At 42.8% G+C, this 17,322-nt stretch overlaps 2 protein-coding genes and 1 pseudogene across 3 annotated transcripts in view; all 3 read left to right on the top strand.

Annotated features, from left to right (window-relative positions):
• The window catches only part of LOC307044213 (uncharacterized protein), a 305,770-nt gene that overhangs the window by 180,167 nt on the left and 108,281 nt on the right, over nucleotides 1-17,322 (top strand). The window contains exon 15 of the mRNA XM_079689294.1: nucleotides 17,047-17,220. Coding sequence (XP_079545420.1) covers nucleotides 17,047-17,220 — 174 coding nt within the window. The remainder of the gene's footprint in view (nucleotides 1-17,046; nucleotides 17,221-17,322) is intronic.
• On the top strand, nucleotides 187-3,193 carry LOC307044237 (piggyBac transposable element-derived protein 3-like). Its single transcript, XM_079689321.1, has 3 exons — nucleotides 187-427; nucleotides 906-1,959; nucleotides 2,115-3,193. Exons 2-3 carry the CDS (start codon nucleotides 906-908, stop codon nucleotides 2,843-2,845), a joined length of 1,785 nt encoding a protein of 594 aa, XP_079545447.1. The 5' UTR covers nucleotides 187-427; the 3' UTR covers nucleotides 2,846-3,193.
• LOC307042895 (NACHT, LRR and PYD domains-containing protein 3-like) lies at nucleotides 7,676-11,808 on the top strand (annotated as a pseudogene). The gene is made up of 5 exons: nucleotides 7,676-7,743; nucleotides 9,374-9,478; nucleotides 10,167-10,245; nucleotides 10,399-10,519; nucleotides 10,768-11,808. The product of its transcript is annotated as an NACHT, LRR and PYD domains-containing protein 3-like (transcript).

Genomic DNA, 17,322 nt, shown 5'->3' with positions numbered 1-17,322 from the left:
AGAGAAATGTCCACCGAGGCGTTCTGGGGCAGCATAGACAGGTCTTCTCTGTGTTAGAGTTTTACTCCCTACAGGGTGTACTTTGAGGGTTTGTGACTCTGCAGACCGTTAACATGCAGAAAAAGCTTCATAACACACAAGGGGACGGGTAAGAACCAGGAAAGCATGACATGGGACCCATAAGAACCTGAGGTGACGCGCATGTCACACACAATTTTAGGGTGTAGCAGGGGTGTCACTTCAAGTATACCCTTAATTTCAACTCATATAGTCCTGAAGCGACACCCAAGTCACATTTCTGAAAGGTCATGTGACCATTGGGATGACCTCATGTTCAATTAGCAGCCACCTTTCCTGACTGTTTTCTCCACAAGCTAACTTCAGTCTGCCAGCTAATTTGCCCCTCTGCCCATCCTGAGGATAAAAGGTAAGATCCATCAAATCCTATGGTTGAAATATTGGATAACATGTTGTTTGTCGAATATAAATCATTGTTTAGACTTTTTATTTGTTATTCTGTGGTAAAAGAGCAAGTAAATATGTGTGTGACATAGACGTCACTGCAGGCATTTAGACTAAACTGGTAAAAAAAATAAGTGTTGTGACCTATATGTCACAATTAGAAAACTTGTCATTATCTGATCAGTTTACTTAATTCAATTATACTCAGTAATATATTGTTATTATATTATATATATATAGCTAGCTATAACTAGTAATAACTAGTTACTTATACTACTATCTAGCTAGCTACCTACAACATGGCAGGTTTAGGACTAACGTCATGTGGCACTTTACCTCACAGCTGGAAATGATAATTACCGTGCTGTAGGGTAAAGTGCTACCAACGTTACATGATAACATCAGCTGAAAGTCATGATTATTTTCCATATTTTCTTCTCTAGATGAACAGGAAAAATAGGTGGGATGGAGACAAGGACATCCAGAAGATCCTGGAAATAATCCTGGATGGAAACGAAAGTGAGGTGGAGGGATTAGGTGGTGAGGATGAAGATGAGGATGAATTTGATGATCCTGTCTTAGATCCTGATTATCAGGAGGAGCCATATGAGTCGGAAAGCGACATAGGGGAAGAGGAACCACCTCAACCAGAGGGAGAAGAACCTCCTAATGAAGAACCTCCGACTGCAGCATCCCACCGTTCTACTGGCCAAGAAAGATTCTTATGGCGAAAAAAAGCTTTTGAAACACCAGACCACACCTTCAAAGGAGAGAGGGTCCAACCTCCAGATGAGCTCCCCACTCCCCTGCAGTACTTCAGGAGGTTCATTACAGATGAGATGCTTGTGGCAATGATGGAGCAAACCAACCTCTACAGCGTTCAAACCTCTGCCACCCACAAGAACGTGCAGACCACAGTAAAGGAGCTGGAAATCCTAATCGGCATGTACCTGCGCATGGGACTTTGCCAGCTTCCAGGAAACCGTGTCTACTGGGAAAACGACACAAGGATTGGCATGGTCGCTGACAACATGTCACGCGACCGTTTCCAGACCCTCCTCACATCTCTCCACTTCACCGACAACGAGGCTCCATCCAACAGGCAAAAAGGGGATAAGTGCTGGAAGATCCGTCCATGGCTTGACATGTTCCGCAAACAATGTCTCCAGATCACCCCGATGGAGCACAACTCCATCGATGAACAGATGGTCTCGTTCAGAGGAACGCGCTGCCCCATCAGGCAATATGTGAAGGGCAAACCCCACCCCTGGGGATTCAAGATCTGGGCCCGTTGCTCATCCGACGGAAACCTATGTGATTTCCAGGTCTATGAAGGTGGCACTGGGAAAAGAACCACACTTGGAATGGGAGGAGATGTGGTCGTCAAGTTGTGTGAAACTCTTCCATCAGGCCAGAACTACAAAGTGTTCGCCGACAACCTCTTCTCTTCAGCCGCACTGGTGCGAGAGCTTCGTCAGCGGCAGATCTTCTACACAGGTAACACACACACACACACACACATACATACACGCACACACACACAAACACACACACACACACACACACACACAGGTAATAACAACATACCTATGGTCTCATTCTCCTTTGTTTCTAGTTTTGACTCATCTTGTCTTATTCTTTATGTATTACAGGAACAGTCCGCAGCAATCGCCTGGCTGGATGTCAGCTTGAGGATGACAAGAGTCTTGCCAAGAGAGGCAGAGGATCTTTCGATTGCCGGGTGGAGAAAGAGGGGTCCATGGCCATAGTAAAGTGGCATGACAACAGACCTGTCACCTTGATCTCCTCTCAAACAGCAGTGGAACCACAATACAAAGCTAGGCGCTGGAGCAAACCCCAGAAGGCATTCCTTGACGTCATCCGGCCCAATGTCGTCAAAGAGTACAACACCTTCATGGGGGGGGTGGATCTCATGGATAGATGCCTTCTCCGGTACAAATACCACATGAGATCACGGAGATGGTACATCTACCTCTTCTGGCACACCATCATGGTAGCCCTGGTCAACGCGTGGCTGATCTACAAGAACGACTGCAAGCTGATCGGTGAGAGAGCACTGAATCTAAGAAGATTCCAGGCAGAGGTGGCAACTTGCCTCATCCTCATCCAGGCAAGAAGGGGGCGCCCATCACTTGACATGAACACTCCATCTCCTTCAGCACCTCCCACGAGAAAGAGAGTCCGTGTTGGAGTTCCTGATGATGTCCGTAAGGACCACTTTGGACACTGGCCCGTGAAATCTACCAAGCGTGGCCGCTGCACAGTCTGCAAAACAAATGCAACCACCACCCTGTGTGAGAAATGCGACGTGCGTCTCTGCTTCACAGAAGAGAGAAACTGCTTCAAAGGCTACCATTTCTAAACAGCCAGCAGTAGGCTTGGAAAGGATAGTGTAGGATGACTGGGAGGAGAAGAGGAACGGGAAGTTGTTGAGATTTAGGTGTTGTGGAATTAAAAATATTCCTGGTGATTATTGACACTCTGTTTCACGTGTTCCAAATGGTTCCAAATCTACCAGGCAACATGTTTTTTATTGTTCAGATTGTACTTTTCCTGCTGTTGATCTGAAATAATTTCTAGCCGGACATTGTTTTTTTTATTATTCAAGTGGCATTGGATGTTGATAAAAATAAAAAGTCAGCTACATTCTCAGTCTGATTAATTTTAGACAAATGAAGATTGACATTGACCTAACAGACAAAGATCCACCTCTCACCTGGTCGAGTTTGAAATGTCAGACACCTGGTGTGAAAAATGAATGAATGGCACTTGTTCTACACTAGTAATACATGGCATATTACATATAATAGATATAATACATATTGTATTGTCTCTTGAGGACAGTGTGGGACATGGACATGGTCTTTGAATAGAGTGCAATTGCGTTATCAACACAGGTGAGTCAGGTGAGCACTAATGATCAGTCCCTTGCTGCAGGTGTGGTGCTCTGGCGACAACACTTGACCTTTATTTGATGATAACACCTTCTGGGAAGGTCTTATGGACCTTGGGGAATGGACTTGATATAATTGTTCCTTGGGAAATGTAGATGTTAAAAAACATATGGCATGCCTAGGTGTAGAGATGTTTGGTGGGGGCACTTTTGGGGCCAATAATGGCATGCGGGCCCTTTTGGGGGCAATCGGAAAATGCAAATACTCCTTTCTCTCTCTGTGCTCTTTCTGAGATGGTTTGACCATGACTAAGTCATCTGAAATGGATTCCATTCCTTCTCAGCTTTCCAACCATACATAATATGCCTATGGTAACATCTTTGGAAGCTTCAGAGTTAATGGAATGTGCTCAGGAATGTCAGAAATGTCAGAAAACACTGTACATTTAATAATTTAATTTAACAATCAAATAAGACTGCAGTGACACTGATGTCACTTTTCAGATCTCTGTCATCTGGTGGTGGAATTTAGATTTTTTTTTTAGACATGTGTTCTATGTGCTCTATTCAACCTGTGTTATGCTCCCACTAATTTTTATTGAGCCAGAAATTGGTCCAGGTTCTTATGGGTTAAGAGAGAATGTTTTTCGTGCTTGTGGACAAAAGATGTTACAAGATGTTCATATCATTGAATCTGAATAAAGAAACTGAATAAATAATGGGCTCTTTTTTTGTTTGTTGAATTTAGTTTATTTTCAATGTCCGACATCAATGTTGATTGCAACCTTCAGCGTGACAATATCTCAATGTTGATTCAATGACTTTTTGCCATCTGGGAGGGCTCTGATGTGGGCTAAAGTATTGTTAGAAACTGATCAATCTGTTCATAGTACTGGCAGCAGGGTCTCTGCTGTTAGCAGGGTCTGAGACTCACAGAGACCCACAGAGCACCATGCAGCACATGGCTTTTCTACCCAGGAATAAGTCTTTGAAAGGCGGGGAAAAGTGGTGATAGTGATAGCAGAAATAGTGATTACAATGCAAAGAGAGTTTACCCAGAGAACAGGCTGCTCCACAGCACTTTACAAGCCAGGAAAAGTGATTGAATCCTGGGTATACATGTTTTAAATAGTCTGATACCTCCAGGGCGCATCACCGTATTTTACAAGCCAGGGAAGGTGCCTGAATCCTGGGTAAACATTGTTTAATTGTTTAAGTGTTTTTAAATGTGTGGAACAGTGTATTGTCACTTTCAAAACTCTCCCGTCATTGACCGGAGAAATGGGGTCGATGTTGTATTCAATCTGACCGTTAATATTCCAGTGAGACGAAGTACGTACAATGACCGGAGTGATCCCATGTTAATTTTGTCCCAAAACCGGAGCATTCCATCACCCTAATTTACGAAAAACCCCACCCGGTAAAATTTGACTGGAATCTGTCCGGATGGTGTGGCTCAAGGGGTCAATGGATGTCTAAGAGTCCGAAAGTTGACAATCCCCAGCATGACAAAATGAACTTTGGTGTGAGGCAATAGGAACAGAAATGTGGGTGAGATGGTGGAGATAACACACGTTGGAAGGGCGGTCGAGAGGATGTTACACCTGAAATGAGAGTGAGATACCTGTACTCATCTCAGAGGTACATATTGTACTTTTTACTGGACTACACTTATCTGACAGTTGCGGTTACTCTACAAAGGAAAAACCAGATCACCAAAGAGCAGTGAAGAGATCACTTTGTGTTGTTTTAATGAATATATTTATTCAAGCTGTGTCCAGGAAGCAGAACTCTACACAACAGAGGCTGCAAAGAGTCCAATCGGACATTATTCTGCAAAATTGCAAAAAAGTAATGACTTCCTGTTTTTATCAAACGCACTGCAGGTTAGTATAGCAGGAAACTCTGTTAAAGATCCCTTCCCAATAATTCTATTCACAAAAACATTTGATCCTGTGAACGCAGCACAGACTGAGACTCAGTCCAACCAGTCTGACTGCTAACTGTAAAAAGTGAGGTGAGGACACACACACACACACACACACACACACACACACACACACACACACACACACACACACACACACACACACACACACACACACACATACACACAGGATAGGAAGCGCCTTCACTTCACTTCGTCTGATGGACCCTGAAGTTGATGAAGCTCAGACGAGGCTGCTACTGATGAATCTCACGGCTAACAGTTCAGTAAGTGGAGCTGTGATTGGTTGATGTTGTTGATTGTTGTGGTCGCAGAAACGCTTGAGTTGATGAACGTGTGATTGTTTAAAGCTGGGAAACAAGATGGCCTCCGAGCTGTGCGAGCAGAGAGAGAGCGCAGGTTAGTTTAAAGAGTTCCCTGTGAGGAGGAAGAGGAGTTCAGGCTGATGGGGGTCAGTCTGTCAGGAGGGCTACTGATGTGGAGGGGGAGGCAACTAGAGGGCACTAGGACCCAGCAGCCATCAGAGAGCTCACCTGGGCCTTTGCTCCTGAAACACCTGAGAGACTCTGGCTGCGTTTCATTGGTCGATCAACACGCCCTCCTGGCCCCCCCTCAGGAACTCTGATCTAAAGTCTAAACAGTGAAACTCAAACGTCTTAATGCAGTATTCTCACCTTGTTACATGTGTCCTGATAATGAAGAAGTGTACTTGTACTAGACTGTAAAGTTACAACATGTACTTACAGCCAATATCTGTATCTGATGGCATTAGAATATATTCTATAAACTGTCATTCAACGGGAACTGTTTCACTACTTTTGCTGACAGACTTTTAACTTATTTCTAAGTTTTCTGTTTTCACAGAGCACATTAAGGTTTAGTTTCTGATGAAACTGTGAGGGACTCTTTCTCTGTTGTAGTCTTCTCTTCAGGTGTTCTGTGTTAAACACCAGCTGAGCAGGACGGAAGCCATTTTGTTTCTTAGTCTTCACTGTAAAAAAAAATAACTCAAGTCCAAACACGTCAACAAACGAAAAGAAAAGGTGTGTTCAATTCAGTCGGGAAGCTCAAATATGGGCCAAAAATAAAAGCTAAAGGTGTTGGAGGAGGAGGAGGAGGAGGAGGAGGAGGAGGAGGAAGAGGAGGAGGGGGAGGAGGAGGAGGAGGAGGAGGACCTCCAGTGGTCACTCTGAGGAACTGCAGCTGGTTTCTTGTTTCTCACAGAGGAGGACAAAGGATTCAGATCTTTAGTTTCAGAAACATTAGTGAAACCACAGTGTGATCATAATCTGTTTCAGGTCCTCTATTCAACACTTCACTAAAGTACAAGTTTAAACATCAAAATATACTTAAAGTGCAAAAGTACTCATTCTGCACCAGTTCATAATAATATGTTTCACATTATTTAATAATAATAATGAATGAATCCGTCTGTTCACTTTAATGTAACAGCTGGTAAAGGAGGAGCTTTTTCTTTTTTAAATAAAGGTCATATACAGTACATTGTGCCTCGTGATTTTCACCAAGGAATCATATTTTAATAAATAGTTAAGGCAGGACAATTTGGTGATTATATTTAGTGTTATTAATCTAGATCTGAAACGTTTACACAACATGTTCTTAACGTAAGTTATCACTTAAATGTACTGCAGAAAAAGTAGAATACTTGCTTCTAAGATGTAGAATGGTAGAAGAATAAAGTAGCAGGTAATGAAGTGAACTAAAGTACCTAAAAGCTGAACTGAAGTACAACACCTGAGTCAAGGTGCAGCAGTGAAATCCTGCATCAGCTCCATCTGGTGGAGCTTCCTCTGCTCTGATTGGTCCTCACCACTGACTCAGGACAATAAGCAGACTCTTCTCTGTCCAATCACAAACTACTAGTGTGTTCCTTTATTAAAGGACCTAAAATAATACAGAACATCAATTTATTGTTCGTTTAAAAAAAAAAAATCAGTACATTTATTTCGTCATCTTTATTTTTTACCCTCCAAATCTTCTGCTCTGAACTCCAAACACAGTTTCCTGTTGGCTGTTTAAAATGTATGAACCTCTGAAACAGAGGAAGATTTTAAGGCTTGCTGAGCTCTTCAGAGTCCGTCCAATAGAAGTGATCTGCACAGAAAGGCCAAGAAGAATCCACATGAAGGATGTTCCTGAAGTCTTCAAACCGTCCTGAAGACCACAGAGCATTGAGAGGGTCTTTAAGACGCTGCAGCTCACAGAGCCAACAACATGGAAACTGTCTCATGAGTGTTTTAGTTTGGAGGTGTGAGAGCTCTGTGTCCTGATGAGATCATGTGTGGTTCTCCAGCAGGTGGTTGTGTGTGTGTGAAGGTGTGAGCTCTGCTATGAATCCCTCTGAGGACACTGAACCCGCTCTGAGTGGGGACCCTGAACGCCTCACCAAAGCTCAGAGGTGAGATGAAGACCTCTGACTGTCCTCTCCTCCAGAGCTCAGCAGGCATTATTCACACTCTGTGTGTGTGTTATGTTGAAGCCCAGAGCAGCAGCATGGACCTGGACCTGGACCTGGACCTGGACCTGGACCTGGACCTGGACCTGGACCTGGACCTGGACCTGGACCCAGCTGTGTGTCCATGAAGAGTGACCGGTCTAGAGATGAACCTTTATATTTTAAAGGCCGCCCTTCAGAGACAGAGTAAGTGGACGTCATGTGACTTCATTATATCAGCAGCAGTAGAAAACTTGTTGTCACTGAAGAACAGAGACCTCTTATTGAAGCTGAGGGAGGGACTACCAAGGTGTGTTCAGCCTGAAGCCAGAGTGTAACGTGTCAGAGAGGCTCAATAAAAGAAGCCTTCAATACCATAGCAGGTAAAATATTTAAAGCACTGTTTAAACAATAAATATAGTTCAATTTGTCCACAAACTAAAGTGATTTTCCATCATTATGGTAGAGTTTCAGACCTAAATGCTGTAGAATGAGCAGGTATCACATTAGGAATAAATGGGAGGCAATGAGAGAGCATTGGGTAGTCAAATAAATACATGACTTCATTCACCACAGTACCCTCTTGTATGTGCCGTCTTCTCTGTCTTGGTGGCTCATATATTGGTGTTCTACTGCAGATCAGTAAAATAGAGAATACTGAAAAAGAAAAAGGTGGCAGGAGATAACCAAACCTGCTGAGATCCAATCAAACAGCTCCGGACTAGAGTTCGGACAGGCTCACCAAATCAATATATTCTCAAGTATTCTGATGAAACAGGGTAAATATATCTGTCCCTGTTGTAACACTTACTGAGAAAATCACGCAGGTACTTTCTTATAAATACGTGGGTGTCCTGACAGACCCTTCTCTTCTAGAAAGACCACATAGAATCTGAAAAAGACAAAACAAATAACAGAGTAGAGAGTAGATAAAGTTTTATTTTTTACATCTGTGATTTTAGAGTATTTTGCAGTACTGTAATACTACACGGTACAGGTCCACCTCTTTAAAATCAAAACTGCTCCACCAGTCTATCAGAGAATCTGCTCAAAGGTCGTAGGTCAACATTTGAGAGCCTCTCTGAATCATCCTACCATCACAACCTTTAGAGGCTGGCCAACCACATTATCTCTGACTCAACCATGATTATGTAATGAGTGAAATCCCAGGTCAGATGAACATGGTGTCTTCAGTGACTGTGTTGTTATGGTAAATATCTGGTTCCTTGTTTCTTGTCTTGATGTTTGTCCTCGTTGACGTTGCTAAAGGAGCTGCTGTGATGCCAGAAGCATGTCAGACTTGATCTGATAATAAAGTATTCTCATGTTGTTATATGGTGCTCTGAGCTCTGATCTGACTAAGTGTTAGTGTGATGGAGACTAGGAGATGTTTTAAGTGTTCGATGACCATTATGTGCGTACCTGTCTAAGGACTGCAAATAGAAATGATCTTAATCTGGCATAACTCATCCCTTCTTTGAGATTCATGTATTTATAAGCATGGCCCCTGTTTATTAAACACATTCTAATATGAATAGTATTTAGGACCATTGTGACGGTCCAGATTCCTAACTGTTTGTTTCTCATGTTTCAGGAGGAGGCTGGAGGAACCTGAACCCAGCTGTGTGTCCATGAAGAGTGACTGGTCTATGGACACACCTATTTACTTCAAAGATGGACGACACTCTGTTGGTCAAAGGTGAGGATAAATAAGGGTCATGTTTACCTTCAGTGTTTCTCATCTGAGTTATATTTCTTTCCTTCTTAAGTAAAGCTGGAGTTTTGTAATCCTGCAGCTTGCGTCCAAAGGGAGGGAAACTCAACTGTGTGGACGTCTACTCCAGCTTATGATCAGCTCTGTGTGAATACATACCTGAGTGTTTCCCATTGCTCCTCGTCAGTCGGAGGTCAATGTTTCCCTGTATTTGCAGCAGTTTTCGCTTCTCATTTCTAAAATGTGTAATTGCTGTGTGGTGTTTTGCTCTTCACCTGGTGCTCTATTGAACAATTAAACAGCTCTTGATCAAATTAAATTAAATGTAATTGTTAAACCTTAATCAAAGATTACAGTCACTGATTACTTTCATTTTGGTGCGTGGCACTTCTTAGTATTTAGTGTTGCTGATAGTCAAGGATGAGTGATATCACTGCCCTTTAACCTTTGTACCAATTCATGTGTCTATAAAATGTTATTTTGAGGTTTTAGTTTAAAATAAAAATTGGCAATAACTTCTACAGCTGCTAAAGTTGGTACTCCGTGCGAGGCCCAGACAAATCCAGTGATCTAACCTTTCTCCTGTTGCTCACACATGCACCTGATCCACATTTCTAGCCCCACTGAAGCATATCAGAGATAATGTGAGTTGTTTCTTCATGATTCCTCACAGAGAGGACCAGCAGAGCTCGGAGGTTCCCAGAGGTCAGTCTGCCCAGCAGCATCAGACACAGCTGGACTCCACATTTATGGTCTGTACATGAACTACAGCTACTTCACATCTGTTCTGCTCACAGTCAACTCCATGATGCACTTTGTAGATCAGTGGATGGTCAGTCTGTCCAACATGGATCTGATGTTTGGTGACTTTAGTTTGATTGTGTTGTTCATGTATTCTGTTCCAGCTGCTGGAGGACAACATCATCACTTTTGTGAAGAACGAGCTGAAGAAGATCCAGGAGGCTCTGAGTTCAGATTACCCAGAATGCTTAGAGAGTCAGAGGGATGATGAGGAGGTGTTGGACGGTGAGGATGAAGAGCAGAGGAGGAGCAGCAGAGAGGCATTTCTGAACATCACACTGCACTTCCTGAGGAGCATGGAGCAGGAGGAGCTGGCTGACCGTCTGCAGAGCAGTAAGAGGGTTTCTATAGAGATTTAACAAGCTGGATAAATGTTGACTAAAGTCTCAAGAGATGGAACAAAGTATATTCAGATCCTCATTCTTTAAGGATGTATCTGACTCATTGATCTGATTTGTTGTGTGTTCATTCAGGAAGTCGTTCTGGAGTGTGTCAGCGTGAACTTAAGTCTAACCTGCAGGAGAGGTTCCAGTGTGTGTTTGAGGGCATTGCTAAAGCAGGAAACCCAACCCTTCTGAACCAGATCTACACAGAGCTCTACATCACAGAGGGGGGGTCTGCAGAGGTCAATGATGAACATGAGGTCAGACAGATTGAAACAGCATCCAGGAAACCAGACAGACCAGAAACAACCATCAAACAAGAAGACCTCTTTAAAGCCTCACCTGGAAGAGATGCACCAATCAGAGCAGTGCTGACAAAGGGCGTGGCTGGCATTGGGAAAACAGTCTTAACACAGAAGTTCACTCTGGACTGGGCTGAAGGCAAAGCCAACCAGGACATCCAGTTCATATTTCCATTCACCTTCAGAGAGCTGAATGTGGTGAGAGAGAACAAGTACAGCTTGGTGGAACTTGTTCATCACTTCTTCTCTGAAACCAGAGACGCAGGAATCTGCAGGTTTGATCAGTTCCAGGTTGTGTTCATCTTTGACGGTCTGGATGAGAGTCGACTTCCTCTGGACTTCCTCATCACTGAGGTCCTGACTGATGTCACAGAGTCCACCTCAGTGGATGTGCTGCTGACAAACCTCATCAGGGGGAAGCTGCTTCCCTCTGCTCGCCTCTGGATAACCACACGACCTGCAGCAGCCAATCAGATCCCTCCTGAGTGTGTGGACATGGTGACAGAGGTCCGAGGGTTCACTGACCCACAGAAGGAGGAGTACTTCAGGAAGAGGTTCAGAGATCAGGAGCAGGCCGGCACCATCATCTCCCACATCAAGACCTCACGAAGCCTCCACATCATGTGCCACATCCCAGTCTTCTGCTGGATCTCTGCTTCAGTTCTGGAGGAGGTGTTGAAAACCAGAGAGGGGGGAGAGCTGCCCAAGACCCTGACTGAGATGTACATCCACTTCCTGGTGGTTCAGTCCAAAGTGAAGAACATCAAGTATGATGGAGGAGCTGAGACAGATCCACACTGGAGTCCAAAGAGCAGGAAGATGATGGAGTCTCTGGGGAAACTGGCTTTTGAGCAGCTGCAGAAAGGCAACCTGATCTTCTATGAGTCCGACCTGACAGAGTGTGGCATCGATATCAGAGCAGCCTCAGTGTACTCAGGAGTGTTCACACAGGTCTTTAGAGAGGAGAGAGGACTGTACCAGAGGGACCAGGTTTTCTGCTTCGTCCATCTGAGCGTTCAGGAGTTTCTGGCTGCTCTTCATGTCCATCGAAAATGTATCAATTCTCGTATCCACCTGCTGTCAGAAGAACCAACAACCTCCAGACTGCCTAAAGTCTTCAGACCCAAACCTAAACTCACACATCTCTACCAGAGTGCTGTGGACCAGGCCTTACAGAGTCCAAACGGACACCTGGACTTGTTCCTCCGCTTCCTCCTGGGTCTTTCACTGCAGACCAATCAGAAACTCCTACGAGGTCTACTGAAAGAAACAGGAAGTAGCTCAAAGACCAACAAGAAAACAGTCCAGTACATCAAGAAGAAGATGGATGAGGGTCTGTCTCCAGAGAGAAGCATCAACCTGTTCCACTGTCTGAATGAACTGAATGATGGTTCTCTAGTGGAGCAGATCCAACAGTCCCTGAGTTCAGGAAGTCTCTCCACAGATAATCTGTCTCCTGCTCAGTGGTCAGCTCTGGTCTTCATCTTACTGTCATCAGGAGAAGATCTGGACGTGTTTGACCTGAAGAAATACTCTGCTTCAGAGGAGGCTCTTCTGAGGCTGCTGCCAGTGGTCAAAGCCTCCAGGAAGGCTCTGTGAGTACAGAAACATTCAAATATGTAAGGGATAATGTGCTGCGACGCGGCCTTCATGCCGATCTAGATCCCTCCGCTTCGCGTCGGGCTCCTGATCGGCCTGTCGGTGTTCTTTTCCCCATCATGACCAAGTCGCTGCACATTATCCCGCTTATTACACGGCCACATTCTCAACAAAGTAACGTTATGACTCCCAATATTAATTGAAATGCTTTTATGGATTTAGAAAATGATTTTATTGATTTAAAAAATAGTTGTATGTATTGATTTAAATTGACATGCATCCGCTAAGAAAAATACTCCTTTGTTACCGTTTGAACTAACGTAGCAACGGCAGGAACTGCTTCGATAGCGTTTTTGAGGAGCTTTTTGATTACAGATTTGAAAACATCGCTGCTTGCTTTAAAAGTAGCACAATTCATGATGTCAAACCTTGGGAAGTATCTAGATATCCCTGCCCTAATGCCAAAGTAACTTGCAACTGAATATGTGTCGCCGTTTGATGTCTATGTCTGGACCGCTGCGTAAAAGGAGGGTTTTTGCCCGTTACTTCTCCGCTGTTTTCTTGTCGCTCTTGTCTTGTCAGTTAGAAAGCAAACTGCATGCAGTTTGCTTTTCGGCCAAACTGTATACAGTTAAATCGAACGGACTTCTTTCTGCAGATGTGAGCGTCCTTAACAACGGTCAATAAGTCCTTGACAGCGGTCTGTCTGTTCGGCATTAACAACGTGTCACGTGTTCTGAATTGACCAATCAGAATCGAGTATTCAACTAAGCCATTTAATAATGACCAAGTCGCTGCACATTATCCCGCTTATTACATGGACACATTCTCAACAAAGTAACGTTATGACTCCCAATATTAATTGAAATGCTTTTGTGGATTTAGAAAATTATTTTATTGATTTAAAAAATAGTTGTATGTATTGATTTAAATTGACATGCATCCGCTAAGACAAATAGTCGGTTGGAGCAGATATTTCCAACTATTTTGAAATAGAAAATGGTATTCCCCAAGGGAGTGCAGTCAGTCCAATATTATTCAACATCATGATTAATGATATTTTTACATGCTTAGACACATGCATACAATCGGCTCTGTACGCAGATAATGGGGCTATTTGGATGAGGGGAAGAAATGCCCCATACGTAATGGAGAATATAGCTAGAGCGATTACAAAAGTGGAGAGGTGGTCATATAACTGGGGATTCAAAATGTCAGAAAGCAAGTCATGCTACATGGTATTTACAAACAAACGCAAGATTGATGGCCAACAGCTAACACTATATGAGCGTCCAATGAAAAAGGTGAATGAGTTCAAATACCTAGGACTGTGGTTTGATAGCAAATACACATGGAACATGCATATTAATCAAGTGGAAACAAAATGCAAAAAAGTATTACATTTATTGCGAGCTGTAGCTGGATGCAACTGGGGCGCAGATAAACAAGCATTAATAGACATTTACAGATCAATTATGAGGTCCACAATAGACTACGGTTGTATAGTATATGGAGCAGCAGCAAAAACATCGCTTTTAAAAATTGATAGAATACAATATAAAGCATTGCGGCTGTGTATTGGAGCAATAAAGTCATCCCCTATTAATGCAGTTCTGATAGAAGCAGGAGAGACACCGCTGGAGATCAGAAGAGAGAGACTTGCTCTGTCATACTGGGTCAGACTACAAGGAAGTGGAGAAGAAAATATTCCAAACAGAATATTACAGGATTGCTGGGAATATGCAAAATTCCAGGGACGTGGGTTTGGCTGGACGAGTAAGGAGAGAACGAGGGCATATGGAGTGGAGAATATCACGTTTGCCAAAGCAACTCCATTTAGCAGTGTTCCCCCATGGCTGTTCCCAGAAGCTAACATAGATATGAATATCATAGAAAGGAAAAAAGAGTGGCAAATAAATGAAGTGGGAATTAAAACAAGTATGTATCTGAACGAAAAGTACTACAATTACCTACAAATCTATACAGATGGCTCTAAGAACAAGGAAGAGCGTGTTGGAGTTGGCATATACATCCCAGACTTTAAAATATCTATTTTAAAAAGAGCGTCTGATCAATTATCAGTGTATACAGCAGAAATGCTTGCTGTAATAATAGGATTGCAGTGGGTTGAAGAGGTCAGACCAGATAGGGTGGTTATATGTACAGATTCATTGCCCATATTACAAAGCATACAATCAACAACAACTACTAGAGAAGACATTCTCAAAGAACTGAATCATAGCCTGTTAAGACTGCAAAGAAGCGGCATAGATCTGCAGTTCTGCTGGGTGCCTGCACATGAGGGGGTGAAAGGGAACGAGTGTGCTGATAGATTAGCAAAAACTGCACTACAAAAGCAAATAACATTACCAGTTCAACTTGGTAAAGGAGAAGGAAAAGCAGTCATTAATAAGAAAGGGATGGAGATCTGGCAGAAAAGGTGGGAGAAAGACCAGAAAGGCAAGGACTATCACAAAGTACAAAATACAATTACAATTAATATTCATAAAGAAAGAAACAGAAGGGAGGAAGTCATGATGGCTAGACTCAGAATAAATCACACGGCTTTGAACAGTACGCTGTATATCATGGGGAAAAGTGACAGTAACAAGTGTGGGAACTGTGCAGTAAAAGAAGATGTAGAAAATATATTGTTAAATTGTGACATCTATAAAGCGGAAAGAGAACAATTAAAGGCTAAAGTCTTAGAGGCAGAGAGGGAGTGGAGTGTGGTTGGTGTTTTGGGAACAAAAGGAGAGGGAGTAAAAGCTACCACAAAGGCACTGTTTAAATTCTTGAGTGAAACTGGGGTAGGAAAAATAATTTAACATTAGGTCAGGAAAGAACATAGATTTGTTTTGTTTTGTTTTATTTATTTAATGGTTTTATTGATTGATTGATTTATTTTAATTTTATTTTGATTAGAACATAGGTTAATGAGTTGGAATGATGTGATGATGCATACTCATGTACAGTAGGTGGCGGTATGCACCTTTTAAGTTGTTTGCAATCCGCCAAAAGCAAGAGAAGAAGAAGAAGAAGAAGAAGAAGATGAAGAAGAAGAAGAAGAAGAAGAAGAAGAAGAAGAAGAAGAAGAAGAAGAAGAAGAAGAAGAAGAAGAAGAAGACAAATAGTCCTTTGTTACCGTTTGAACTAACGTAGCAACGGCAGGAACTGCTTCGATAGCGTTTTTGAGGCGCTTTTAGATTTCAGATTTGAAAACATCGCTGCTTGCTTTAAAAGTAGCAGAAGTCATGATGTCAAACCTTGGGGAGTGTCTAGATATCCCTGCCCTAATGTCAAAGTAACTCGCAACTGAATATGTGTCGCCGTTTGATGTCTGTGTCTGGACCGCTGCGTAAAAGGAGGATTTCTGCCCGTTACTTCTCCGCTGTTTTCTTGTCGCTCTTGTCTTGTCAGTTAGAAAGCAAACTCCATGCAGTTTGCTTTTCGGCCAAACTGTATAAAGTTAAATCGAACGGACTTGTTTGTGCAGATGTGAGCGTCCTTAACAACGGTCAATAAGTCCTTGACAGCGGTCTGTCTGTTAACAACGCGTCACGTGTTCTGAATTGACCAATCAGAATCGAGTATTCAACTAAGCCATGTAATAACATGAAGTAGTGGTGGTCTAATGGATAGTGAGGTGGGATGAAGATCGGAACGTTGTGAGTTCAATTCCCGCCAGGAACACCACCACTCGTGTGCCCTTGAGTAAGGCACTTAGTCCTCAGTTTCTCCAGGGAGAATGTCCCTGTAATTGGTAATTGTAAGTCGCTTTGGATAAAAGTGTCAGCTAAATGAAATGTAAAGTAAATGTTATGCTCATCTTTTTAAAATATTGTTTGTACTTTCTTTATCAGACTGAGTGGCTGTAAGCTTTCAGAGAGAAGCTGTGCAGCTCTGTCCTCAGTCCTCAGCTCCCAGTCCTCTAGTCTGAGAGAGCTGGACCTGAGTAACAACGACCTGCCGGATTCAGGAGTGAAGCTGCTGTCTGCTGGACTGGAGAGTCCTCACTGTGCTCTGGAGACTCTCAGGTCAGGATTCATCAACATGTTGAGCTTCCTTTTGAATATGTATTGATATATTGGGCTGTTGTTGCCCAGAATGGAAATAGGCGATAACCAAGGGGAGGGTTATTGATTCGATCCCCTCTCCATGAGGTTAACATGTCAAAGTGTCCTTGGGAAAGATACTTGACCTCAAATTATTTTCTAGACATTGTATTGAAGTGTTTGTTAGTTGCTTCAGTAAAAGCCTAAGCTGAAATAACATGTATGATTACTGGATGAGTTTTCTAAGTTCACTGTACTCAAGTTATTTTTCAACCCAGTTGTGATCGTCAATTTTCAGACCCTATGTAACATAATATACTTTACAGTTTTTCTGTTTTGCCCAGGAAAACATGTTATATAAAAACATAGTCCACTTTAACATTTGCTTCCATTTATTTTTGTTGTCTCCTCAGATTGAGTTTATGTAACCTGTCAGAGAGAAGCTGTGCAGCTCTGTCCTCAGTCCTCAGCTCCCAGTCCTCTAGTCTGAGAGATCTGGACCTGAGTAACAACGACCTGCAGGATTCAGGAGTGAAGCTGCTGTCTGCTGGACTGGAGAGTCCTCACTGTACTCTGGAGACTCTCAGGTCAGGATTCTTATTTTATCTTAAATGATTGTCTCTCTCTCTCTGCTTATTTACAATCTCCTTCTTTCTCTTCCTGTTTTTAAATCAGTCAGGTAACCAAAC

The sequence above is a fragment of the Notothenia rossii genome (assembly GCF_949606895.1).
Source record: "Notothenia rossii genome assembly, chromosome: 6".
NCBI lineage: Eukaryota > Metazoa > Chordata > Actinopteri > Perciformes > Nototheniidae > Notothenia > Notothenia rossii.
This window is presented reverse-complemented; position numbering and strand designations above follow the sequence as displayed.